Source organism: Meriones unguiculatus, chromosome 21 (genome assembly GCF_030254825.1).
Source record: "Meriones unguiculatus strain TT.TT164.6M chromosome 21, Bangor_MerUng_6.1, whole genome shotgun sequence".
NCBI classification, from domain to species: Eukaryota; Metazoa; Chordata; class Mammalia; order Rodentia; family Muridae; genus Meriones; species Meriones unguiculatus.
In genome coordinates this window covers 51,557,256-51,584,992 of record NC_083368.1, presented here as the reverse complement: position 1 = coordinate 51,584,992, position 27,737 = coordinate 51,557,256, and the positions used below count along the sequence as shown (strand labels likewise).

At 39.0% G+C, this 27,737-nt stretch overlaps 1 protein-coding gene across 9 annotated transcripts in view; it reads left to right on the top strand.

Annotated features, from left to right (window-relative positions):
- Cadps2 (calcium dependent secretion activator 2) overlaps positions 1-27,737 on the top strand; it is a 520,278-nt gene that overhangs the window by 187,489 nt on the left and 305,052 nt on the right. For all 9 annotated transcript variants that reach the window (XM_060374001.1, XM_060374000.1, XM_060374003.1 and 6 more), the window contains exon 3: positions 14,444-14,776. In XM_060374001.1, coding sequence (XP_060229984.1) covers positions 14,444-14,776 — 333 coding nt within the window. The remainder of the gene's footprint in view (positions 1-14,443; positions 14,777-27,737) is intronic.

Here is a 27,737-nt window from a genome sequence, read left to right as displayed (position 1 = left end):
AACGCTACAGAACAGTGGCTTTCTACATAGGATCTGCGTTGTCTTAGGTGTTACACACTGAGATGACTTGTAGTGCAGAAGTGAATGGGTACTTGTTTCCTTCACATCGTTCAGTGCTTACGTGAAGGATTTGAGCATCTGCAGATCTGAGCATTGCTGATGGACCCCAGGACCAGTCCTACGGATGTCAGGGACAACTACTTCATCTCACCCAATTCTAAAAAATGATTCCGAAAACTTTATATCACCTCTGTGGCAACGGTGATAAAGTAGACCCAGAGTCATGTGTACTTCCTTATATCTCATATAGCATCTTGAAAACTCAGATTCTTCTACTGTGCTTTAACTTTTTAACTTCCCCGATGATGAGGGAAGTAGAGGGGCTCCGAGTGCAAGCAAGAAAGAGGTGAACAGAATTGCACAGTCGAATTTGAAACATGGCAAATTGGTAGCATGGAAGTAAGGAGGACATACTTAATTGAGTGTAGTAAAAATCATTTAAGGACTTAGTACAAACTGCATATTATGAGATTCTAACGGTTCCATATTTAAAACCTAAAATAAAAAACAAAACAAAACACTTCTGTGCCATTACAGTGTAGTCAACAAAAGAAAGTTTTTTCTTGATAGAACTTGCAGAAGGTAGCCCAGCTTTACTAGGGCTCAAGCTCTCATCACCCTCTGAGACACTTGATGAGATATGGGAAGAATGCAGGCTATTGATCCCCCTTTCCCTGGGAACACGTGGCTTTTCCTCCTCTGAGGGTCACATTCTTGTACTTTGTCACACAGATTGGAAATCCAGGTAGTGTCCAGTGACCTACTCTTTTGTGCTTTTACTTAATGATAAGTGCCTTGATAAAATGTTCTTATGTTTCAGTCTGAGTTCTTAGAGGGCCACAAAAAGTTTGTCATTGGCTGAGCAAGAGAAGGTGATCAGTAAGTTGCAAAACACATGAAAAGGGCTGTCAACTGACACTAGAAGAAAGCTTTAGAACTATTCCATTTACAGCATGATGGCAGTGCTCTATTTTTTAAAAGTTTTATACTTTTCAAGTAGCATCTTTGTGGACGGCGGCTCATCTTGGTCCCTATAGAAAATGTGATGAGATTTTGGCGGTTTGGAGCTTTAGGTTTCTTCCAAGAGCTTTTGATTTGATTTCTTACAAGGGCTTTAGGATTGTTGTAGGGAAGCGTCTTTTGAGGTGAACTCTTTCTAGGTTACTGATAAATGTCTAGATGTGTCTCTTTTCTACTTAAGCTTTTTTAAGTAAAGGAAATTATTTATGGTCAGTTTTAAGAGGATTTCTTTACATTTGATAAGGAATGGGGTTGGTTAAGTCAGTGGTTTCCAAGGCTTTAGGATTCACGAATCAGTAAAATTTTTCTGCTAATGTCTAATCTCTCTGTTTTTCTATTATGCATCTCACATATATATAATATCTTTCATGCCCCCATTTGCTAGAGTAGCAGCACGCATTCACCACTAGATAGATAGATAGGTAGAGAGAGAGAGAGAGATTATCTATCTATCTATCTATCTATCTATCTATCTATCTATCTATCTATCTATACCAAAAAGCAATTTGTTTTCCTCAACCTGCTGGCACATAAAATGGATTTAGCTTCATTACAATATACTCTCACTACCTAAGAGAAACCTCTCTCTTCTAACTAAGCTAGCATTGAGATCTGACTGCAAACTCTCTTGGGATGACTGTCTAAATGTTTACCAAGATCAGTTTGTGGCCCAGTTTTGTCCCACTACATAGGATAAGCAAATGCATGTCATTGTCACAGCAGTAATGGTTGTACTCAGAACACAATTTGCTTTGATATATACTTTAGTGGGAAGGAACATATAGAGAATATTGAAGACCAAAAAGTGTTTCCCTTCCTTAGAAGAAAATGCATTCTTTGGAACAATGGAAGAAAACTGGGAAGGGAAGGTTAGGGAAGATATAGTGAATAGAGAAAATGAAGGTATTGAGTGCTATCAGAGAATCTACTGGCTGGATTTGATTCTTCAGAGTGACCCAATACAAATATAGTTGGTATTCCACAACAATTTTTTAAAAAGTTTGATTTTTAATGATATTCAACTCACCATTGTTACAGAACTCACAGGTTGATAACATCTGAAAATAGCTTAAGAAAAAACATTCTAAATTTGATTCCTCAAGGATATTACAAATTATAAAAATCACGAGACAATGTTTTATTTGGCATCACTGTGGAGAAGAAGCCTCTCTTATAAGCAGATCTCTTGTGCTTTCTCAACCTCTTCCTGACTGAAGACATGCTGGCAGCCTTCCCAGAAACCATATCATAGATCACCACAATGATCTGGCAAGAAGATAATGTTTTTCTAGTCATTATGAAATCCTTTTGAATAAAAGAAGCAACGTGCAGTTCAGATCAGCAGCATTGTGCATATTAAGTGCTTCTATAGAAAAGTGTATTTGAAATCTTATTTGGACAGCTAAGCAGACTTGGCCTTTGAAGACATTGTTTTTTTTTAGTCACCGCGTTCAATTTTGTTATTAGTTCATTGTGACTTTGTCAAGATTTCAATCCTGTCTCTGGTGTATGAGCCAGGCATATGAATGTGAAGAGTGGCATTCAGGGTACTCAGAAAGAGGGCCATGTACAATTAAATTTCATTAATATGAAACATACAAGTAAAAAAAAGAGAGTAACATATAAAAGTAAAGTATGGTATAAGCTCTCCAGTGTTAGGCTGATAATATTCATACTGAATTGGTTTGTGTGGAATTTTCACAAGAAGATAACTGATTGGTAATACCACAGGTGTTGGACAGTACCCAACAGAATATCTTGTTGAGTGTGCTGGAAATAGGTAAAATAGTATCATCACTGAGTCCAAATACTAAATTTCCAACTCTTTTTCCCAAAGACACTATATCCTTAGTCTTACCATTTCTCAGTTTAAACTACTTAGTCTGAAAAAGAAAATTATAATCCAGAAAACACAGCATGTTTGTGCCAATTAAATGCAAGCATGTGAAATATCTGTGGGGAGACGGTGCCTCTTCATCAGCGGATGCTTGTTAACATGCTTAGTTCCCACTCAGCCTAAAGCGAGGCGCCTTTGAACTCTCTCAAGCAGAATCTCACAACCGATCTTGTGTTGTACAGCAAAAATTGTGGCATTCCCAAATACTAGAGACCATTTCTGTGACCAGACTCAACTGTAGCCATACTTGGCCTGCTGGTAATAACTCTTGCTGTGAAAGAACAAGTGGTTGAGATATGTGACATTTAATGTTTTGATCTATAAGTATCACACAGTATCACATTGGTCATATATGAAAAAATTTACTTAAACCATGTATGATTTATTCTTTAAGGAGAGCATGGATGATTGGGATTACTGAACTACAAAATTTCTATTTCTAGGAAAAAAATGAATCATACTGTTCCCTTTGGACAATATTTATGCTACTTCATTTTCTCTGGGATGTTTGTTCATCTCCCGTTTAGAGAGACAAGATTCTTTTTTTTTTTTTTTCAATGCAGTTTATTCAGGAACATTGAACAATCCTCGGACCCCGGGGAAAGCCAGCCCACTTTAAATAGCCTCTGGGTAGCCAACCTCAGCATGCCACGTGGGCAATGCAGATAGGTCCACATACATGGAAGCAAGCCAGATCCTCAGCCTTAGCCAAATGTGGAGTTGTTTGTGACAGAGAGCACTCACCATCGGGAAGGTGGAAGGCGGAAACCAGCTCCATCTTTCAGGCACGGCATTATGCAGCTCTCTACAGTTCCCCCTTTTTGTTTTAGACACATCATGCAAGAGTAGAGGTCTGATCTCTGATATTAGAAATAAATTGGGACTTTGTACTGATGTTCATTTAGGTGTCATCCACCCAAAGAGCATCAGACCCGTGCGATACCTTTTTCTCAGAGGCGGGACCTGGGGCATCAACCCGCATGCAATCAGACATGCTCTTCTCTGGGTCGAAAGGGGCTGACCCTGAGTGCAGTGCTTAGCCTCGCATCCTGAGCGTAACATTTTGGCTTTTTATGGTAGCCAACCATGCTTGGGGAGACTGTCCTGCTTCAATGGCTGTACAGGCCTGAATGGTCATGGCTGCATTACGTTGAGAGACAAGATTCTTGTCTTCTACTTTCTTCCTATAACATCTAGAAAACTTCGTTTGTTAATGAATGGATTATGAAAGTGCCTGGAGTTCACAGCTTTAAAGTCTGCTCTATTTTTAATATTCTCTCATTGTCTCCCTTGTTTCCTCATTAGATTACATGCTGGACTCTCCATTTCTTGCCGAGTTCTGCACCCCAAGCTATGGCTCCTCTTCTCATGTAGTAGGCTTTCCTCACATCTTTTCTCCTACTTCTCTCTGCAATATTGTTCCCCACTGTATACAGCATGAAAAACTGAATCAGCAGTCCTTACCACATGATGTGGATTTAAAGAATGAGACAGAATGAGTTAGACCACCAGGCAATTTTTCTTCCCAACAGTTTGCTCCCAACTTACTTGCCCATCCAATGGGTATTTTTTATAAGTGCTTGCTGTGTGTTTGGCCTGATGCGTAGGTGCTAGAGACAGTGAGATGAAATACTTTCTGAGATTTATTGATTACAACATATGAATCCAATTGTTAATTATATTATAGCTGCAGTGTGGAAAGTGCTTTACAGGAGAAAGGAGTTTGGTGTATAAACCAAGATATAGTCAAGCTAGGGTGGCTGGGGATGAATATCCGAGATCTGAAGATAAATAGATGATAAAATAGTCTATGGATGACCGGGGGCAAGGCTAGAGCATTGGCACATAGAGACAGATCCAAGCAGAGTGAGATCCAAATGCGATAGAGAATTGGGAATGGTTTGTAAGGCCATGAAGGCCTTGGTGGTTATTTTATTCTTAAAATGTTGAGTTTAATGACCTGAGGTGGTTGTTGTTGTTTTAATATTGTTTTGGTGTCAGTGAAGAAAATACATTTGGTAAAATGATGGTGGTATCAGCGAAGTGACAAGTTGTGTACTATCAGAATTAGCATGGAGGAAATGGGAAAGTCAGGAATGCTTTCCAAGTATCAAGAAATAGGAACTGGTGCCTGACCCTGGGGCAGGAGGAAAGGTGAGTGTAGGGAGATGTTTTCAGCTGCACTGAGACTTATGACACTGAAGTGCTGAGGAAGACTCAGTAATGGTAGAGGTCTCAGTCTATAGCTTACATTCAGTGGGGATGGGGATTCGTGGACCACTCTGTGGAGTTGCTGAAAGCATAGTGGACTGGCCATAACATAGTGGCCAACATGGAAAGGAAATGTATCCTTGGCGCAACAGGCCTTCCTTCCGCGTACAGAGCCCAGACAACTGTTCTGTGCAAAACTGTTGTGGCCTGGAGCTCGTGCCTTGGGGGCACAGTTCTTCTTCTGCTTTCAGTTACATATATGTACATCTCTGCTGTCTCTCCTGCAGCCGTCCTTGTCTTAGGACACCTGCAGCTAGATTTGTATCTGACCTCCTCTTCCACTGAAGAAACAGCCATCTTTGGGTAGTTATCACTCTTTCAACAAACCCTTTTTAATTCCTAATAAGTGACAGGCTATTTTTAGATTTTAGATTCATATGCAAATAAAATGGAATCAACTCTGTTGGTACATGCCTTCTACCTTGGCGAAGCATACTATCAATAGATGTCAAATAGTGTTTTGTGAAAAGAAAAGAGCAGGATAAGAGGATATAGAATGATGAATGGGAGGTAAAGGGAGGATAGAGCCCCCTCAAGTGCTGAGAATGCATTGCAATAAAAACATACATCTTGTGGATGGGTAAGCAGGTATCTCTTGCTTTATAATAGGTGGTTTAAAAAATATTAACAAAAACGCCATGACTAACTATCTCATCTCCAGTAAGAATCTAGGAGCATCCTACATGGCTGTTCATATTAAGGTTTCTTAAAAGGCTGAGATCAAGTTGTCAGCTCCTACTGCGGGCTCCACAGAGATCAACAGGGACTGAAGAATCAGCTTTCCAGTTCACTGAGGTGCTTCTGAGCAGACCACTGTTCATTAGGGCTTTTAGAAGGAGGAGCTTGGTCCTTGTTTCACAGCAACTCTCTCCCTGCAGAGCACATGTCGCAGGACCAAGAGCAAGAATGCTATAGTCTTTTTTTAATTAATTTACTTTTTTATCAATTACAATTTATTCATTTTGTATCCCAGCTGTAGCCCCCACCCTTGTGCCCTCCCAATTCCACCAGTCTTCCCTCTTCTTCTCCCATACCCTTCCCAAGTCCACTGATAGGGGAGGTCCTTCTCCCCTTCTGTCTGACGCTAGTCTATCAGGTCTCATCAGGGCTGGCTGCATTGTCTTCCTCTGTGGCCTGGCAAGGTTGCTCCCCACTCAGGGGGAGGTGATCAAAGAGCTGGCCACTGACTTCATGTCAGAGATAGCCCCTGTTCCCCTTACTAAGGTACCCACTTGGATACTTAGCTGCCATGGGCTACATATGTGCAGGGATTCTAGATTATCTCCATGTATGATCCTTGGTTGGAGTATCAGTGTCTGCAAAGACCCCTGTACCCAGGTTTTTTGGTTCTGTTGCTCTCCTTGTGGAGCTCCTGTCCCCTCTAGGTCTTTCATCTCCCCCTTCTTTCATAAGATTCCCTGTACTCTGCCCACAGTCTAACAAGCTCATTCCACAAGCGACCCAGAGCTAAATGCTTCACAGGGCCTTCTGTGCTACTGACGTGCCTTTCCTACCATTGAAGTGCTGTTTCACAGTGTCACCTCTGCTGCCTCTCTCTCAGTTTCTTTTCCTTCACACTTTCTAAAAGCACAGTGTAAGGGGCTTCCTGTCCAAATGTTATTGTGTCTTGTCTGCTTTACTCCCTCCTGTAGACGGTTCTTCAACTTCACTCTGGTAAATGCTCTCTGCTCAAGGTGACCTAGGAGCTAGAAACAGCAAACAGATCTGTTTTAATTTGATCTGTTTCTTCTAGAAGCTTCTGGTTCATTCTTGCTGTCTCCTGCCTTAGCTGCTAGTATGAGGAGTGGTTTTTGCTTTCTCTTTCACTGTTTGTCCTCACCTCTACTGGATATGTGTGTGTGTGTGTGTGTGTGTGTGTGTGTGTGTGTGTGTTTATTTAATTTTATAGCTATTTAAATATAGGTTATTTTAAACTTTTGTTCTTCACTGTACTCTTTTCTGACCAAAACTATGTAGGAATATACATTCTTCCATCTTTACTTTTTATTATAGTTAGAAAAACAATGAAAATCCTATTCTGCCACCTTAGTTTCCATATCTTGTAGCTCACCAAGGTACTATGTCATTCCATGTTTGCTCCTTCCTGCCTCACCTTCTTCGAGCCCTGTAGCTCTTGTACTAGTCCTTCAAGTCTGCTGTCTTTTTCTGATCACTTATCTCTATCTCAGCTCCAGTAGTTTGCCATTTACTTTTCTGGCTGGCGCCTCTGTTTGAAACACACTTCTTAATGTTTTATCACTAGGTAATCTAGCCACAGATGACCCCTGCATTAGGAGTCTCTAGAGGAACAGAACTGATAAAATGAACAAACGTTACAATAGGGATTTATTAGGTTGGCCTATGTGATATGGAATGGGCAAACAGGCCATGCACTGGAGGGGATGAGAACCTTGTGGCTGCTCAGGCTATGAGGCCGGATGACTTAGTAGTTCTCATTTAACAGTGAAAGCCTGGGATATTGTCTGGGAGCTTCTGGTCTAGTCTTTGTTGGAAGGCTGAGGATAGTAGCTTCTAATGTCAGCAAAGTTTACTAACAGTCACAGCAGCAACTGAATAGATGTATGTACCAGCAAGGAATGGAAGCCTACAGGCAAAATCAGCACTGCTTTTCCCCTCTGTCCTCTTTATGTTTGGAGTACCCTCTCAGAGAAGTGCTGCCCACTCAGGAAGGCCTTTCCTTCTCACTTCATGTTTCTAAGAACCATTCTCCAGACCCACCAAGAGGAATCTTAGATGATTCCATACCTATTCAGATTGATAAGCAAAGTACCCATGACATCGTCAGCTAGAACCTGGACTTCTCTCATGTACACATGCCATTTTCTCATCTGATCTCTAGTGGTATTCCTGGTTAAAATACTTGCTACACTCATGTTTAATATTTGTAGATAGTAGGAAAGTTCTCAAATTTCCCTTTGATATATTAATGTGTTATTCTTCTATTATTCTTGCTACCATTTATTTACTTTCCTTAAACTGTGTTTAACTGTCTCTTTTATTTTTACACAATTCACAGGCTGTTGAAGACAGGGGTCCTTTTTTTCTGTTCTGGGCTCTTTCTCTCCTCCCTGCCTGGTTCTGACTTTCCACAAGAGTTGTTAACTCCATTTCCTTTGTTTTTCCTCCTTTTGTATGAGTGTCTGTTATCTCTCTTGCCCTATTTTCTTTTCCTTTCAATCTGTCCTCCTTAGGGAGCATGAGATTGTCAGGGTTTAGTCTTTGATGGATTCATCTGTATGCCACAGACACTTAGCAGAATCCTAGCATTTTGTTACCAGTTAGCAAATATCAGTTATGTAGTTGGAGGGAGTTCATGCAGCCTTGGTTATGTTTTGATAGAAGAAAACAATTTAGCAACAATGTTTGTTCATGCCTTTACTTCAAAACTAGAGTTACTTAGGAGGAGTCTAGGTCTTGGATATATATTAGACCATACGGTGACAAAACAAAATAACTGCCCATATAGAGCAAGAGAAATCAGTGGTATTCCTATAGTGAGGCCTGAAATGTTTATAAATACAAACAAAATGTTTATAAATACAAAACTTCTTTTGCTGGTCAGGGTTTAAAAATATTACACCATTTCTAAAAGATTGAACTTAAGGTATTTTCTAGATAAGCAACATTACCTGGTATCATCAATACAAGTCCTATTCTTGTATTAACTAAAAAACAAAATAATTAAACCTGAAAGCCAAAATACATAAACAAGATTGGTTGACTACTATTGGCAAAGAAGACAATAAAAACTGTTAGAATTAGGAGGCAGAGCATCTGAGGAAGAAAGTAGTCTGGAAGAGAGTCCCATTTTATCAACCTTAGACCTAAGATCAAACCTCACTAAAATGTATGTGTCATGGCATAACCATAGAGTTATTACATTACACACAGTGAATCTCTTTGCTATGAGCTCCGGGTTGAAGTCCACATGATGATGCTAGCATCCAGGACTTACTGGGAATTTGCCAGTGTGGATGATGTTCAGAAAAGGCACCATAGGGCATCTGAAAAAAAAATAGCTGTCCATAGTTAGGGTCGCCTGACTACAATTAATAACAAGGCCCCCTTTACCGGTGTGTCACCTCTGGCTCACTCTATTGATAGTCATAAAATGGTATGAAACAGTGTAGCCTGAATGTACTTCTTTGATTGCTTGGCTTCTATATATCCAACTTTAGAAATAGTTATACTAAAAGTTATATATATATATATATATATATATATATATATATACATATTTGTATGCAGTTCAGTGTACTAATTAAAATATAATCGTATGTAATTGATAGGTCTCATGATATAACTGTGATTTTATGTGTAATATATAAATACAAGATTTATCTGTATTCACTGCCAATATAAAGAGAGGCAGCATTAGATGAGAAAAATTAAAGAGACAACACCATGCGTACTCAAGAAATATCATTCCCCACTCCTGCATTGCTGGTGGAAGTGCAAACTATTTTTAATTATTTTTTTACTATTAATTACACTTTATTCATTTTGTATTCCTCCATAAGCCCCTTCCTCCTCCCCTCCCAGTCCCACCCTCTCTCCCCCTTCCTCATGCATGACCCTCCCCAAGTCCACTGATAGGGGAGGTCCTCCTCTCCTTCCTTCTGATCTTAGTCTATCAGATCACATCAGGAATGGCTGCATTGTCATCTTCTGTGGCCTGGTAAGGCTGCTCCCCCCTCAGTGGGAGGTGATCAAAGAGCAGGCCAATCAGATTATGTCAGAGACAGTTCCTCTTTCCATTACTATGTAACCCACTTGGACACTGAACTATCATGTGCTACATCTGTGCAGGGGTTCTAGGTTATCTCCATGAATAGTCGTTGGTTGGAGTATGAGTCTCTGGGAAGTTCCCTGTGTTCAAGTTTTCTAGTTCTGTTGCTCTCCTTGTTTGGTTCCGTCCTCTCCAGCTCTTGCTATTTCCCACTTCTTACATAAGATTCCATGCACTCTGCCCAACAGTTGGCCATAAGTCTCAGCGTCTGCTTTCTTTTACAACCACTTCGGAAATTAATCTGGTGCTTTCTCAGAAAATACAGGACAGCTCTATGTCAAGATTCATCTACATCTCTCCTGGGTGTATACCCAAAAGCTGCTCCACCATACAAGGACATTTGCTCAGCTATGTTCATAGCAGCTTTATTTGTCATAGCCAGAAACTAGAAACAACCCAAATGTCCCTCACCAAAGAACGGATAAAGAAAATGTGGTATATCTACCCAGTGCAATTAAAAACTCAGCTATTAAAAACAAGGACATCATGAAATTTTCAGGAAAATGGATGGATCTGGAAAAGATCATTCTGAGTGAGGCAACCCAGACTCAAAAATACAAGCATGGTATATACTCACTTATAAGTGGATCTTAGCCATATAATGCAGGATAAATAACCATGCTATAGTCCGCATACCTAAAGGGGCTAAGTAACAGGGAAGACCCTAGGGATGATGTTTAATTCTCTTTCAGAATGGCAAATAGAATAGACACCGGAAGCAGGGCTGAAGAGAGGGAACAGGACAGGAGCCTACCACAGATGTCCTCTGAAAGATTCCACCCAACCAGGGGATTGAAACAGATGCTGAGACTCATAGCTAAACTTTGGGCAGAGTGCAGGAAGTCTTATGGAAGAGTTGTAGACAGAAGGACCCAGAGGGGACAGAAGTTCCACCAGAAGACCAACAGAACCAAAAAATCTGGGTCCAGAGGAACCTGCACATACACCAACCAAGGACCATGCATGGAGAGAACAGAGGGCCCCTACTCAGATGCAGCTAATAGGCAGCTCAGTCTTTATGTGGGTTCTGTAGTAAGTGGTCAGAAATTATCTCTCACATGGACTCTATAGCCTCCTCCTTGATCACTTCTCCCTGGCAAGGCAGCTTTGCCAGGCCACAGAAGAAGAGGATGCAGGCAGTCCTGATGAGACTACATAGGCCGGGGTCAGTTGGTAGGGGAGAAGGGCTTCCCCTTTCTGATAACTAGGGAAGGGGGATGGGGGAGGGGAGTGGAATGGAAGGTAGGACTGTGATGAGAAAAGGGAGGTGCTATGATCATGTTATAAAGTGAATAAATTAAATTAAAAAAAAACAGAAAGAAATGTCATCCATAGACAATATATATTATTTAATGTCTGAATTCTATTTTCCCTAACTTAAAATTATTAAAATCATTGTAAGTTTTACTCCCTTTTAAAAACAAGAGTTTTGCTTTATAATCAAGGATTATAACTATATAGCTGGCCTTAAACTGATGATCCCCCTGCCTCAGCTTCCCATGGCCTGGGATAATAGGCACATTGTTTTATACTTCTTCAGATATATTTTGTTTGGGCCTGGGGACATAAGAAACAAAGTAATAAAGAAGCAAGACATGAAAAGCAAGCGACTTCCCAATCACAAGTGATCCAGGTCTGCAAATACACGCACATTTCGCGTATGCAAATACAAATGTGGTGGCCTTAGGTAGAGGTTAATAAGGCTTTAGCATGACTCAAGTAAACAGAATATCTAAGTGTCATTGAATGAGCTAGGAAACAACGACATCTTCTGTGAGTGACCCAAAAGAGGAGGACTAAAGTCATTTGGGAAAATGTGGGGGTCCGGTAGCCACACATGCCAGATAGTAAGCAGGTCAATAGGACCAGTGAGTCACCTAACTTGTGTGGAACTTGTTTGTCGCTGGTTTAGACATAGATGTGGTAGGGTAGTCAGATGGCATAGTCCTAAATTTAAGAGTACTTAATCATTGTGATTTACTTCTTAGGCCCAAATTTGACATTTTGGGGAGCCGGAGATATGGCTCGGTAGTCAAGAATGCTTGAAAGACAAGCATAAGGATCTAGTGCCCATGTAGCAAGCCAGGTGTTGCCTGCAACCCTGTTGTCCCAGTGCTCAGGTGCAGGAGAGAAGAACACTGTGATTGGCTACCTTCTAGCCCAACTCAGGTTATAGAGTTATATGAAAGCCTCAGGTTATAGAGAGACCAGGCCTCAGAGGATAGTTGGAGCTGCCTGTTTTCCATGGGAACTAAGAAAACAAAAGTCACAAGTATAGGGAGAGGCCTGGCCTCAGGGAGCTAGGTAGAGAGTGGAAAAGATGTCTGATATGCTTCTCTGTTCACAGATATGCAGAGGGGCTCACAACCCTACAAGCATGTATGCATGTACTCATGCATACAGATACACACACACACAAAAAAAAAATATCTTCTTATTTATTTACTTATTTTTTATTACAGTTTATTTACTTTGTATCCCAGCTGTAGTTTTCTTTGTCAACCCATCCCAATCCTACTCTCCCTCTATCTCCTCCTCCCATGACCCTCCCCCAGTCCTCCTTCCCTTCCTTCTGACATAGCCTATCAGGTCTCATCAGGACTGGCTGCATTGTCTTCCTCTGTGGTCTGGTAAGTCTATTCCTCACTCAGGGGGAGGTGATCAAAGAGCCAGCCACTGAGTTCACATCAGAGACAGTTTCTGTTCCCCTTACTAGGCCGCCCATTTGGACACTGAGCTGCCATTGGCTACATCTGTGCAGGGGTTCTAGGTTATCTCCATGCATGGTCCTTGGTTGGAATATCAGTCTAAGAAAACACCCCTGGGCCCAGATTTGTTGCTCTCCTTGTGGACCTCATTAAAAAAAAAAAAAAAAAAAAAAAAAGCTAAAAAGCTGTAAAGCAAAGGACACTGTCATCAGAACAAAACAACAGCCTACAGACTGGGAAGGATCTTCACCAACCCTATATCTGACAGAGGGCTAATATCTGGAATATATAAAGAACTCAAGAAGTTAAACACCAACAACTCAAGTAATCCAATTAAAAAATGGGGTACAGAGCTAAACAGAGAATTCTCAATAGAGGAATATCAAATGGCCGAGAAAAACTTAAAGAAATGCTCAACGTCCTTGGTCATCAAGGAAATGCAAATCACAGTGATCCTGAGATTTCACCTTACACTTATCAAAATGGCTAAGACCAAAAACTCAAGTGACAATACATGCTGGAGAGCATGTGGAGAAAGAACCCTCCTCCACTGCTGGTGGGAATGTAAACTTCTACAACCACTTTGGAAATCAATCTGGTGCTTTCTCAGACAATTAGGAATAGTGCTCCCACAAATAACTTTTCATTGACATTTTCATCCTATAAGCATATTAACAGCATGCAATACATGGTATCTGCATTCGTTTTTCAGTCTCTTCTGGAAGAAGCTTGTGTCACTGAAGAAGAAGAAGAAGAAAACAGGGACAATAGCAGTATCATGTTATAAGTATCCCTGACAAAATGGTTGGGTTCATGGTCATAGTGTTGACAAAACAGTTGTTTAATGATCTGTAATGGTCTTTATATCCATAATGTAGAAGAGTAAGATCTTGTGTCTCTTCAAAATATAACATTATTAGTACCCATCTGCCAATATGTGCTGCATGAATCTATCTTTTATATATTTTAATTGATTATGTTACTGAGTATTACTGAATATTAGATTGCTATATTCTTACCTAGTAGTAGTGGAAACTTACAACTGTCTTACAGGTGTTTTCCTCTCCTCACATTCATTCCTTGTAGCTACAAGACAAGTTTTAAGAAACTGGGGAGCTAATGAAAGAGAATAAGAAGGGTGGGTGGGGACGCTGATGAGAGAGAGGCGGAGAGATATACAACAGAGGTTTATTTCTTCCAGTGTCTAAAGTTAGGATGTTCTAAGTAAGAGCAGCAGGGGACTTCGTGTGTATTGACTGACTCTTGGCACTGAGTTCTCAGGCTGCAAAACAGAGATGGCAGAACCCTTGAGTCTGCTTTCAAAGCCACCGTTCATAAACACTGGGAGTCCGTCTGCTTTAGAGAAGCCTTTTTTATATATTTCCCTGAGAGAGAGAGATATGTAGATTATCTCAGAGCTTGCTCAGGACTACATATCTCTTCCAGTGAGAGATATGTAGGTTACCTCAGATCTTGCTCAGGTCTCTTTCTGCCTCTCCCAAGCTGCCAGCTGTTTAGATTTGGGCCTCCTCTCATAAGTTACCATGTATTATATTGTGTTTGCCTTATAGAACATTTTGAGCCAGGGCAGAACATTCTGTGCCCTGGCTAGACTGCTCAAAGCATAGGTGTGAGTGCCCATGTCTAACTAAAGATGTGTTTGGTTCTCTTTTTCAGGTGTTTCTAAAGAGCGACCGAGTGGCCAGAATGGTTCAGAGTGGAGGATGCTCGGCTAATGATTTCAGAGAGGTGTTTAAGAAAAACATAGAAAAACGTGTACGCAGCTTGCCGGAAATAGACGGCCTGAGCAAAGAGACAGTGCTGAGCTCATGGATAGCCAAATATGATGCCATTTACAGGGGAGAAGAAGATTTGTGCAAACAGCCAAACAGGATGACCCTGAGTGCCGTGTCTGAGCTGATTCTGAGCAAGGAGCAGCTCTATGAAATGTTCCAGCAGATTCTAGGTATTAAAAAACTGGAACACCAGCTACTTTATAACGCTTGCCAGGTGAGTGTTCTGATGTCTCCCCTTGCCCTGGCTGATGCCTGGAAGGAACATTGAGTGACTATAACCCTATGAAGAGGTGTTTTACATTTGACAATCAATTCCTTGAATGGTTGGGTGAGAATGAATTTTAATAAATCAAACAGCGATATTTGAAAGAAGCCTTGAAAGAGGTTGGGTGGAGAAGGAGGAACATCAGTGTTATTAGCCAGTCATCAATGCTCCCTTGTGCCCTGTTCCAGGACATGAGGTTTGTGTCTACTGGGCAAATATAGGGCGAGCCCTGAATAAAACAATTGACAGTCATCTGCTGCTTAAACAGTGTCCCCAGTGTATAATGAGCCAGTGCTCCTCAGTGCGGTATGATTTGTCATAAATGTATGATGCAGAGTGTTATGCAAGTAATTGAAATTTCAGTTTTTTTTTAACTCAGCCTGGAAATAAATTAATTGAAGATGATTGTTAAACTGGATAATGTAAAGTGATGACAGCTAATAATATGTTTTCTCTTAAGTTGCTATTCAGGTTATACATACGAAAAGTTGAATAAATAAAATCTCATGTTTTTTTTTATTTTTAGACTGAATGATTTGTCTAATAGTGTACTTCTTAGGTATTTGCATTTTGGCTTATTTTGGGTATACACATTACTTAACTAAGCCCTAATATGCAATTCACATTCCCGAGAGTCTGCCATTTTAAAATCCATTAAGAAATATACTTTTACAATATTCATATATTTATTTTTAACCTTTGTGAACATTTATTTCTCTTAATTTCTGTATCCTATTTGTGTCCCTTACTTTGCATCTAATTTATAAACAGCTTTAGATAAGCAAATTAAGATTTAGTTGACAATGAAGTGGTATGTCAGCTTAACACTGAGCTACTCATGAACTCACTATAATTTTTTTCACTGTGTCATTGAACCGGGAGGTGGTTTATAGGGGAGGGTGTCTGTAAATCTTATGTATTAACAGACATGTAAAGTTAAGAATCTGATCTCATTGTCTCTGTAGTTATTCTTCTGTACGGTTAATGTTGATGAGCATTACTATGTAGTAAAATTGAGATTCAGTCATTCAGCAGCTATTGAGAATTTATCAAGTCCCGCTGGGAAAAGGAAAAAATAAATAAACTAACTGCTTTTCCTGTCCCAAATGCAATGGACCAACAGGTCCTGCCAAATAATTATCTATGCATTCCAACTTATACTGCTTATGGCAGCCCTATAAAATACAATTCTGTGTACTACAGGATTATAGTTATTAATGCAAAATCTTTTGTCTCCTTTATCAGACTGTTCTTACATTTGAGATGTAGGCCTGCTAATTTCCCTCCTGTGATTCGCAGCATACAGCACTTCTAATTCAAATCACTATCATACTAGTGAATTTATATTTGTGTTCACTTCTACTGGAATTTGCCTCATGTGTATGTGTCAATTAGGACAACTCTGTCTTCTTGTAGAACTGCATCCTTAACCGTGACATTCTTTGCTTTTTCTCTAAAGCCTACTTTGTCTTGAACTAATTGAGCTAGCTGGAGCTTTCCTGTGATTAGTGTCAGCAGAGTGGTATTTTCTCCTGTTGACTTGCCAGTTATTTATAAAGATGTAGTTGGGTCTTGAGGTTTATTTGGTTTACCTCGTTGTTGTTCTGTTAACACCCACCCAGATAGCTTTCTCTTTCAATGCCTGTGTTTAGACCACTCATAATTGAAGTGATTACTACAGTTGGCCTAACTAATACCATCTGTTGCCATTCCCTCTCTGTTTTCCTTTGTCCCTCTCTCATTTTCTGTCTTCTGTAGTTTTTAAGACACACTTTTTTTTGTGACTTTGTTTTATATCTTCTTTTGATAGAGTAGCTACACCTATTCAGATTTTAAGTACATTTAGCAGGTTTCCTAGATTATACAAGTTAAAGTAACCTAAGCCTTCCCTCAAGTGACAGGGGAGGACTTTACCGTTCAGCTCCCCTTTAATTCAGCACCCCAGGTTCTTGCTTCTGCCTCGTGCTGTACTAGCGTCAATCGTTCTGATTATGGTAGACTCTAATCATTCAGGATGTTGTGATGATTACTGTTTTAAACAGTTAACTTTTCTATTATCAGTAATCTATTCTTTGTTACTGTTGAAATGCTTTTTTGTTTCTAGCACCTTCTGTTGTTTTCAACATTTTTTTGAGACTTGAAGCACATTAATAGTTGGAATTAAACCTCCTTGTTTGACAGTTGTGTCTGGTTAAGATGTTTGCTTTTTCCATTTGGAATTCTTTTCTTCTCTTTACATGCATCTTACGTTGTTGTAGAAAAGCCAGGTATTTTATGTGATGGGATAGGATCTGAGCTAATCTGGCTTTCATATGAGAATTCTGCTAATCTAACCTTGGGTTGGGTTGTGGGTGTTTCCAGTGGCAATAAAAGTTTAAAATCTGCTTGTATTTCTGTTTTTATTTTTTTAATTGCCCAATTTTATTTGATGTTTTCAACATATTTATAATATACTTATTTATTCTCTTTCCCACATCTTCCCTCCCATCTCTAGCAACCCCCTCTCATCTCTACTAGTACCTTTCTCAGATTCATGACTTTTGGGTTTGTTCATGATGCAGCGTTTAACCAGGGCCATTATATGACCATTGGATGGAAGTGACTTTTCCTATAATATGCATATTATTTATATTTAACCTTTTTTTGCAAAATTATTTTTCTTAATTTCTATATCTTATTCTTCTTCCTTGTTTTACAGCACTAATCGACAAATAATTTCAGATAAATAAATTAAGAATTAATTAGTAGTAAGGTAGTATGTCACCTTAACACTGCGAACAGTTCATGCACTCACCATAATAGATTGCAGCGTGTCATTATGCCTGGTAGGATCACCTGTGGGTATCTAACTGAGGGCAATGATTTGTTCTCTATCTGGATCTATCAGCAGGAAATAGTTTAACAGTGAGTGTCCTCCATCCATACTTGTTTTTGTTCCATCCTTGACTCTGGGCTTCCCAATGTACTCCACAAGGATTCTGGATCTTACATGTGTCTTGTTTGTCAACCAGTGTGATACAGGAGATATGTCCATAACAATGTGCTGGAAAAGGGAAGGGGTGCCCTTTAATCTGGCCAAACCTTTTGGCGGGCCTATGTCTCAGCTATAGAATCTTCGTGTTTCTGTTTCTTGCCCAGGGGACTCGTTTTGTCTTACCTCAAAATCCCTCATTTTCTTCTCTGACTACAGACTTCACAATGTATTTGCTTAAGCTCTGCAAACCATGATCACTGTGCTTTTGCAGTTTGGATTTTGCTTCTCCAGTGGAGGAGGCAGGAAAGCCACAGGTCAGGTATTGTTTCACGGAAGCTAGAATGAGTGTTTAGCATTTACCATTGGCAAAATCTTATCCTCAGTTTGGGAGAAGGATCTGATGTATCCATCCATGGCTACTTGGGATGCTTTCTTGGATCTTCATGACTACAAGGGAAGTCAGTGAGATAGGGAGCTCCCTTGTTCTCTAATTTCAGCTTTAGCAACTTGTCAAAAGCACTAAGTTAACAAGTGCTCTGCAATCATGGCATCCAGTGCCTGTGCCTGCTTATTCAAATATTCCACCTTGCAAATTTGTGTCTTTTTACATTTTGAGTTAGTGGTTTTCCCAGGTTTTGGGGTCTCTAAATCTAAAACATGTCTTTGATTTCTCTATGCCTTTACTGTTAAGAATGGGAGTTATGACGCCCAAGCTTTTCAAATATCTGAGCTGAAAATGGAATTCTTTTGAGTTCTTGATTAGAGAAAGGTTTAGAAAATGGTCATTAAAATAAATAAATAACAAAAATCACAAAAACCTTTTTTCATAAGGGAATTTTTTTTCTGTAGAATTACAGTGACTTTACATAAATTAAGAAAACAAATGAGAATTTTCTTTTCTGCAAGTGAAACCTGCATACATGCCCATTTCTCTCTCTTCTGTCTCTCTTTCTCTCTATGTGTGAGAGAGAGACTTTGTGAGAGAAAAGAGACTGTGTGTGTACGTGTTGTATTTTTTTTATGTTGTCTTCCAACAAAACTTGAAATGTAAAGAAAGGAAGACGACACAGAAAACAGTTTGTTTTATTGGGAAGGAATATTCTGAAAAGAGAAGTAGCAAATCACGGTTTGGGGAGCATAGAGGGGACCTCATCTAAGCAAGCTGCTGGGGCCTGTCTGCAGGTTTCTGTCCCAGATTTCATCTTTCCTTTGTGTCAGGAGAGGTTTGTCATAGTCTTGGTTGTGTTTTACCTTGCATATATTTGTGTTTGTTTGTTTGGTTGGGTTTTTTTGCCAGCAATGAACCAATAGTAAATAATAAAAACATGACGTTACTGTCAGAAATTTGTATTTCAGGGAGATGTGCAGGACCTGAGCAGTCATGGGCCTCCATGGTCTGGAAAATGGAAACAGAAAGCCCTGGAATAAGAAAAGACTGTTGCCATAGTTGTCTCCTGACACCAGCTAGAAGTCTCCAAGTTAGATCCCTTGTCCCACAGCTGTAGGGTAGAGTCTTGCTTAAAACAACAGGAAGCTAATGTTTAAAAAACACAGCCATTATCACTACTTCTGTTGAGAATTCTGTTTAGTTCTGTACCCCATTTTTTATTCGATGATTTGGTTTGTTAGAGTTTAATTTCTTGACTTCTTTATATATTCTGGATATTAGCCCTCTGTCAGATATAGGATTGGTGAAGATCCTTTCCCAGTCTGTAGGCTATTGTTTATTCTGACAACCGTGTCCTTTGCTTTATAGAACCTTTCCAGTTTCATGAGGTCCCATGTGTTGATTGTTGATCTTAGAGCCTGTGCTGCTGGTGTTCTGTTCAGGTAGTTGTCTCCTATGCCAGTGAGTTCAAGGCTCCTCCCCACTTTTTCTTCTAACAGATTTTATATGTCTGGTTTTATGTTGGGATCTTTGATCCACTTGGACTTTATCCCTTGCTCAGAGGTAGCTCATGGAAGCTCAGTCTCCATGTGGATTCCCTAGTAAGGGGAATAGGGACTGTCTCTGATATGGACTCTGCTGCCTACTCTTTGATCATTTCTCCTGGGTTGGGGGTGAGGGAGAGTAGGCATTGCCAGGCCATAGAGGAAGAGGATGCAAAGTGAATAAATTACAAAAAATAAATTTAAATTAAAAAACTACTTCTGATCAGAACCAATGACTTATCAATTAGCAGAATTAAGGCATTAAAAAAGCTCCTAAAACAGCAAGTTAGGAGGTATAAAATACCATGCTAAAGCAATGAAGTCAGAGATTGTTGAAATAAAAATATCAATTTAGTTGTTATTTTAAAAACACGTAGGTATGCATATGTTTATAATGTATACTTGTTAATAAAATTACATAAAATAGAGTCGAGAACTAATAATCTAAGTACTACCATGAAGTAGGTGCAGTAATGTTAACACCAGCTCTCATTTGGTTTGAGGATAGCATATCTGCAAAAATACAGTTAAGAAACTGGAAGGCCATATCATAGAGAACACCTCCAAAGTGTTCCTGGTAGCTCTGTAGCTCTAGATCATTGGCCATGATTTACTGAGTCCAGAACAGCAAAAGTGCTGCAAGTGAAGACAGAGAATAAGCTATCAGCTGAAAGCCTAACTTCAGAAGAATAGTCCAGAAATGCCACGAATTTCAAGTAATGTTTCTATTCTTTTAAAGTAAAAATACTAGATATTAAAGATACCCATCTTTAGTCTAAATTACGAAATGAGTTCATTTTCCATAGCTTAACAAAAAATGGTGTAAGTGGTATCAATCAGCTGTTTTTCTTTAAGCAGAAATTAAAAGTATTCATTAGCAATTATTTTTATATATGACATAAGGTAAATACAGCATTTCAAATTAATTAGTAAGCACATTATTCATAAGCATGCATGGAGTATAAATAATACGCTCCATTAATTGTGTGAAGTGAGAGGAATATGGTGACGGATAAGAATTAGATACTTTCTAGGCTTAATTTTCAAAGCATGCCTCTGTAAATGCCGTGTTGATGTAGAAGCTCCCTGTCTGCATCCACTCAGCAGAGGCTGAGAAAGGCAGGATCATAGTCCATCATGCCATAAAGAAATTTACCAAAACGAGAATCTTGCTGAATTGCCAGAATTCTCTGGACAGAGAGACCATCGTGCACAGACTGCAAGACAGGAGGTGGGGTTGTGGCTTTCACCAATGTCTACATAGGAAGCTAAGGGTCTTCCAAACTGTAAACACATAGGCGGCCCCACAGCGCCAGCGTGTGAAGAGCGGAGCACGTAGTACTCTATATAGTCACGGCAATTCTTATCCTTTTGCCTCTATATTTAGATTTTTAAGAGGATTAAGTAACTCAATTTTACAGCTATCTAGATCGTAATCTTTTCTGCCACAAGCAACCTTCATCAATGTTTTATAATCTCATTCCATTAACTGAATAAAATGACTCACCTAGATTTACCCAAAAGTCAGAGCAAAGTTAATTGAGATCTTGATCTCTTAATATCCCCCATCCGAAATCCCTGTAGTCTGAGGACTTGAAGAATTAAGAATATTGCAAAAATGCATGGATGTTTTTAAGTGGTAACCAAAATTATTTGTGAATTCTTAAAATTTAGTGTTTATGATTACATTTCTCTAGGAGCTTTCAAAACCTTTGAATATTAAGGTTTGGAGACTAATTTGTATTTTAGATTTGGGCTGTGGGTATAAAGCTTTACATCCTTCAATAAATAAGTAATTGCTGTGTTTCTTAGCTTTTTCCCTATGGAAGGGACACCCTCGCCCCCAGAAGCCCAGGAACCATGAGTGTTAACATTCTGAGCACTTCAGTACAAAGCTTGTAAAACACACACATGCACACACACACACACACACACACACACACACACACATGGACACACACACACTGAGTTGGAAGAGAAATGTCCGCAAGATCACTGCTACCATCTTTTTTTTTTTTAATTCTCATCCAAGAGCATATGCTAGAGAGTATGCAAACACAATTCAAAGTAATTGTGTTTTTCAGTGGACATAAATGCACATTTTATGTAGAGCTATGTTTAATAACTTTCAAAATACATGAGGAAATTACAGTTACTTTGGGATACTTTGTTTATCTGTAACTTGAAATGTCAAAATGCTTAAATATTCAAGTATGAGTATGATTAAAACCTTAAAAATAAGTAAATTTTATTATTTCCAATTGAGATTCTAAAATTGGTGATTGAAATACCTGTACATACTTACAAATATATGTTTACTTCTTTTCTATAGAATTTCCTGAATACTATAAATTGGATGGGTTTGATTTAAGTGAATTTGAAATACCAAAATTTATAATTAAAGTAATTATAAATACTTATAAATATGTTTATTTCTTTTGCATGCAATTGCCTGATATTATGAATTATATGAGTTTGATTTAAGTGAATTTGAGTCTCTGGTTAGTAATATTCAGTAAATTTCCTCTCTAAAAATTAGATTTTTTAGCATTGTAAATAAGTTATACAAGGGTGCATCATTTAAGTATTCATTTTTAGTTTTTTAATTTGGTTCTACATCTGGCCGCTCGAAAGGTTACTGCCGCTGGCTGTGGTGGTGTTCTCATACAATACCAGCCTCAGAGAACCTGAGACATGGTCTCCACTGGAGGGAAGCTTGGGCTGTGCAACACTTGGGCCTGGTTTTCTTGTACTGGTTTTGCTTTTGTTTGCTTGCTTGCTAACTCACTTGCTCACTTGCTCACTTGCTCGCTTGCTTGCTTGTTTGCTTGCTTGCTTTCTTGCTCACTTGCTTTGTCCTTTCTCTAGGCTTGGTGGCTCACACCTGTATCCCAACTAAAGCTTATTGGTTGCAAGCTACAAAGTGATAATACTGTCATAAAAATATAAAAAAAGAATATTCCTTAATAATATTTCTCCTTAAATATTCTGTTAAATGTGCTTTTCATTTCTAAATTTTCATCCCCTATTATCTGTTTTTGTTTTTCTTCTTTGCCTAGGTCCATCCTAGTAGTGTTACAATGCTTTCAACTTTTTCATTTTTAAAACTGAGAACTCGTTTGCAGACTGAAGAGAATCTTTCACAATAGTACTAGTACATTTTTGCTAATCTACTTGTTGCTCTTCTCAACTGCTAATGAGTGTACTGTTTCAAGTATAATAAGGAATGATGTTTTTATCCTTCATGGCTGCTTGTTAATGAAAATAGTCTATCAAAGTTGCCATTGTAGTTCTCTGGTATAATTTGAAGTATTGTATTGTGATACTTCTAATTGTGTTCTTTTGTGGTTCCACGGATCTTTTCTAGAATTTTTATGAATATTGCATTAGCTATATGCATTAATTTTAGTGGTATAACTATTTTCATGATATTAATTCTGCTGGTCCAAGAGCAAAGACCTTCCATCATCTTGTCCCCTTGAGTCTTTCCATTCTCTGATTAGATTTAATACTAGGTTCTTTCTGATCCATTGAAAATGGTATGTTATTAACAGTGTCTACTTTGAGAGTACATTTTTTTGGTATTTATGAAGGCTGGTGGGATTTTTTTCATTGTCTATATTTTTGTATATGAGCAATATATGCTCACATACGCTTCTTGCCTACCACAAGAGGAAGAATCTATTTAAACACTTCAGGTCAAGTAACCAAGGACTGAAAGGACTCTATAACCATGAAGTAAATAAATTCTCCATCTAAATTATTTTCTCTTAAATATTTGGTCAGAGCGATGAGAATCTGTGTACAGATTGTAATAAATTAGGAAGGTATGTTATATGAATTTCTAGAGAAGTAGGAGATGAGCTTAAAGAGTCAACAATTTGATGAAAGGGCTTAGCATTTACCTTGTGATAGGAAGCACTCCTGAGGTGGTAGCAAAGTAATGACAGGAACCAAGTGGGATTCCTAAAAGTTGTTTAGGTATAATTTACAGAAAGACTGGGCTGCCTGAAGTCACCTATAGGGGTGGGTCGTGTGTTTTATTTTGTTAAATAGAAGAAAGGCAATAAACTTGGAACTCTATATTAATCACTAAGTAATTTATTCATGTTTCAATTTCCTTATGGTTTAGTTATGGGTATATTAAAACACTGTGGTACAAATGCTTCATAGATACAACTTGAAGAGATCATCTTTAGTTTGGATAATTATTTTGGTGGATTCAGCCCATGTGCTCGGACACGACATCATAGTGGACGGATACATTGTATGGTAAAGTAGAATGGCTTCATAGAAGCTAGACAGCAGAAAGAACAGTCAGGGTCCAAGCATCAGTTACTCCAAAGGATGTGCTTTCAGCATCCCACTACCGCCAGCTAAGCTCTGTCAGGGAAAGTTACCAGTCTCCTGCCTTGAAAATACCAGCTGGAAAAAAAAAAGTAAAGTGTTCAAAACATAAGCCTGTGGGAGGGTGTTTCATAATCAAACAACAGCGATGTGCCCCTGAGCATGAACAGATCCTAGCTCTCTTACAATGCAAAAATCTAATATTTCCCAGGGCTTTCACAGTTCTAGCAGTACTCAGAAGTCTAAATTTAAAGTCTCCTCAGAGACACAAGCCAAGCTCTTAGCCGTGAGCCTCTATAAAAATGAAAGAACAATATACGCACTTCTAACGTAAGATAGCATAACATCATAATAGAGCAATGATACCGAGCAGATATGTTAATTGCAAAGGGAGACAAAGAGGGGTCAGACATAAGGATCCGATCAGAGCAAGACAAAATCCTTTAAGGTACCCACCGAATGCTGTCGCTCTCTTCTATCCAGGGCAGGTGGTCCTGATGTCCGCTCCAACCGGCCTTCCGAGTTCTCTCTCTCTCAGGATCACTCCTTTCATAGCCTGCCACTCTCCTTCGTAGGCACCCCGCATCGCGGCATCGCTAGTCTGCTAGGGTCTCCACAGCAGCCTAGACCTCATTTTCACGCCGTCTGTCCCCTTTGAAATCTTGGGAGACATCCCTATGATCTTGTCACAGAGTCTACGTGCCTGAGGAAAACAGTGTCAGGTTTGATGTCGAGGTCTGCTACCACTTCCGGTGGCCACAAGCCCCTTGGATGCTGCTGCGGCTTCTCGGAACCCGAGTAGATGAACTGAAGGCTACAATTCCTTAAATTTCCCTGTGTAAGCAAGATGCATCTGAGATCTGTCTTCATCAAAAGTTGTTAAAATGAACAGTTTCATATAATTTTACACCCTGAAGTTTTTGATGGGTAGGGCCTAGACTTAAAGGACCCTTGCTGATTGTTCCACTATGAAGTAACTCAAGTTTTAAAAACAACACCAGTATCTATAACAATTCCTTTCATGGTTCACGACCTTCCACTCAGTCCTTTTCTAGCCATACTGTATGTTTTTAAATCAACACTTTTCTCTCCCCATTATCTGGAGTCATTTTTTTTTTTTTCTTGAACTCTCAGAAAGCTTAATAATCAAAAAACCAGCCATCCTTAATCATGCCATTGTCTGAATGCTACAAGATGGTAAAATTTCCTCCATTGCATAATTAATTAGTCACCTTTAAACTCAGCTCCCCACCAAGTTTCAGGACAGACACAACTGAGGCCATATTCTTTGCCAGAATGTAACACAGGTGGCTTTTATTCCAATCTGCAAAAGACCCTTTACTCTCACAGGGGACTCTGGTTTCTGCTTCCGTGAGCTTTCTGAGCGCAGCCCAGCGTCCTGGAGCTCTCCAACCGTGTTGCCGATTCTTCCACATTTTCCCTACAGCCCAGGTCCGAAAAGTCTGTAATGGTCGCTTGTGCATTACTGCAAAGCAAAATTCCTGACACAGCAGCCCAACGGGAGGGAAGGAGATGCTAATGAGACTCTTGGTTTCTGAGGGCTCCACCCATGGTCCCTTGGCCCTGTGTGCTTCGGCAGAGTATCATGGTGGTGAAATGGAGAGCTCAGTAGAGTCCCTTATTTCATGGCATCTTGGAAGCAGAGAATGAAAAGCCCCTGGAAAAGACACCCCCAAGAGTTCTTACTGACTTCCAGCTAAGTTCCACCTCCAAAAGTTTATGGATCCTCCCAAAGTAGTGTCACCAGCTGGGGCCCACTATTCAAAACATGAGAATGTGGGGGCCATCATACCTGGAAAGCAACAGAGATCAATATTTGCTTCTCTATTGCCTACAAAACTTGTGAACTGCTGGGTCTCACTGGAATCCATCCATACGTTCTTCTGTTCCTATGTTTTGTATTCTATTTCAGAAATCTACTCATTTCCCATGTATCTGCTTAGACCAAAACAATGAGTCACCAACTGTCTTTGGAAGAAACAAAAGGCAAATTCCAGCAGGGCTGGGGATGTTGATACTTGTCTGATAGAACTTTTGTGTGGCAGGGCATGGTACCTCCCTGATTGTTATTCCAACACTGTGCTTACTCTGTTCAGGCATTGTTTTAGCCTTTTGTTGCTGGGTAGCAATTATCCTGAAGCAGGGCTTCACAGTGGAGTTCCTGAAATCAGTATGGTATTATGTATACTAAAACCAAAATATTGTCTGTCTATATAAAAATAATACATTTAATTGGATAATGCAAATTTGTAATTGTAAATGGTAGTAAGATTTGGGAATAGAGATTTGGTAGTCATTTGGAGAACTTTAATATTTTAAGCCACATCATAAATCTTTCTTGTTTTAGACCATAAAAAAATCAAAATTATTTTTGTCCTTATCACCTTTTAGATAGAATGGAACAATCTGGTTATTACCTTAGTAATATCTTATGTAATGAATAGCTGTAATCAGTTTCTGAAAGTTGGTAAAAAGTAATTGAAAGACACTTGTTAAATGCTTAAAATTACATCATTTTCTATGTTAATGTGAATTTTACAATTTTCAAATGAATAAGACTTATTCCTCCATCATTTGTGTTTTTTAACTCACAGTTATTTGTGGAGGTCCAGAACCTTCTTCATATATCAAAATATGTGAATGTTCCTTCTCTTTCTTAAATAGAGTGGTGTAGTGTTTACATAAAACTTACATAGCCATAAAATAGTGAGATCTCTTATAATACAGAACTGTATAAGCGCCATAGAAATAGTTTGACATTCTTCATTTTCCTAAATTTCAATTTTTGCCTAGCATTTATCTCCATCACTTGGATACTCTGCCTCTCTGTTCTTTAAGACCAAAAGAAATTCTACTTTCTCCACAAAGGCCTCCCTGTAAGTATTTAGAGAGGAGAAAAAAATACAGAGAATTACAGCTCTCTGTCATCACTCCTCAACCTGTTGTTTCCTCCTATTTGATCTGTGTGCATAAATGTAAAGTGCCTCCTTTACTGAACATGGGATGAATATTATATTTACCGTTATCTTATAGTAATTTATAATGTGTTTCTGCTGTGTGCATATATTCACATATAATGAAAAACAAAGAACAGAAGACATACATAACACAGAATTGAGGAGTTTGAAACAGTTGTGCTAAAACTGGAGCCAAACAGTGAGATTAATACTTCGGAAGAGCCATTTATCAATGTGTGACTGTAGGAAAGTGGCTTAAACCAACCTGTGATTCAGATTTTATCACTAAAGTGAAACAGTAATAAGACCTAGTGCATAGGAAGGCTCTAGGAGTTAATATTTATAACAGAAGAAGAGAATGCTTAAAACAGAAAAGTTACTGATATAAGTGGTGGTTGTATTTAGTTTTTATTAGCCATGATGAAGTTATAGTTCTAATCTTGAAAAGTGGGTCTGTCTACAGGCATTATTTTATTCAGAGGCAAACACTGAACCCTAGGATGATTAATGTGAATATAGATTTATCAAGTAAAATAGATTTATCAAGAAATTATCAAGTAGATTTTATCAAGTAAATATTGTTAGCAAATAGTTGCTTGAAAATACAGGGCTATTTAATTTGTATAAAAGATGAATCTTTTACATGTTTATTTTTATTTCATGTGCATGTGTTAGTGCT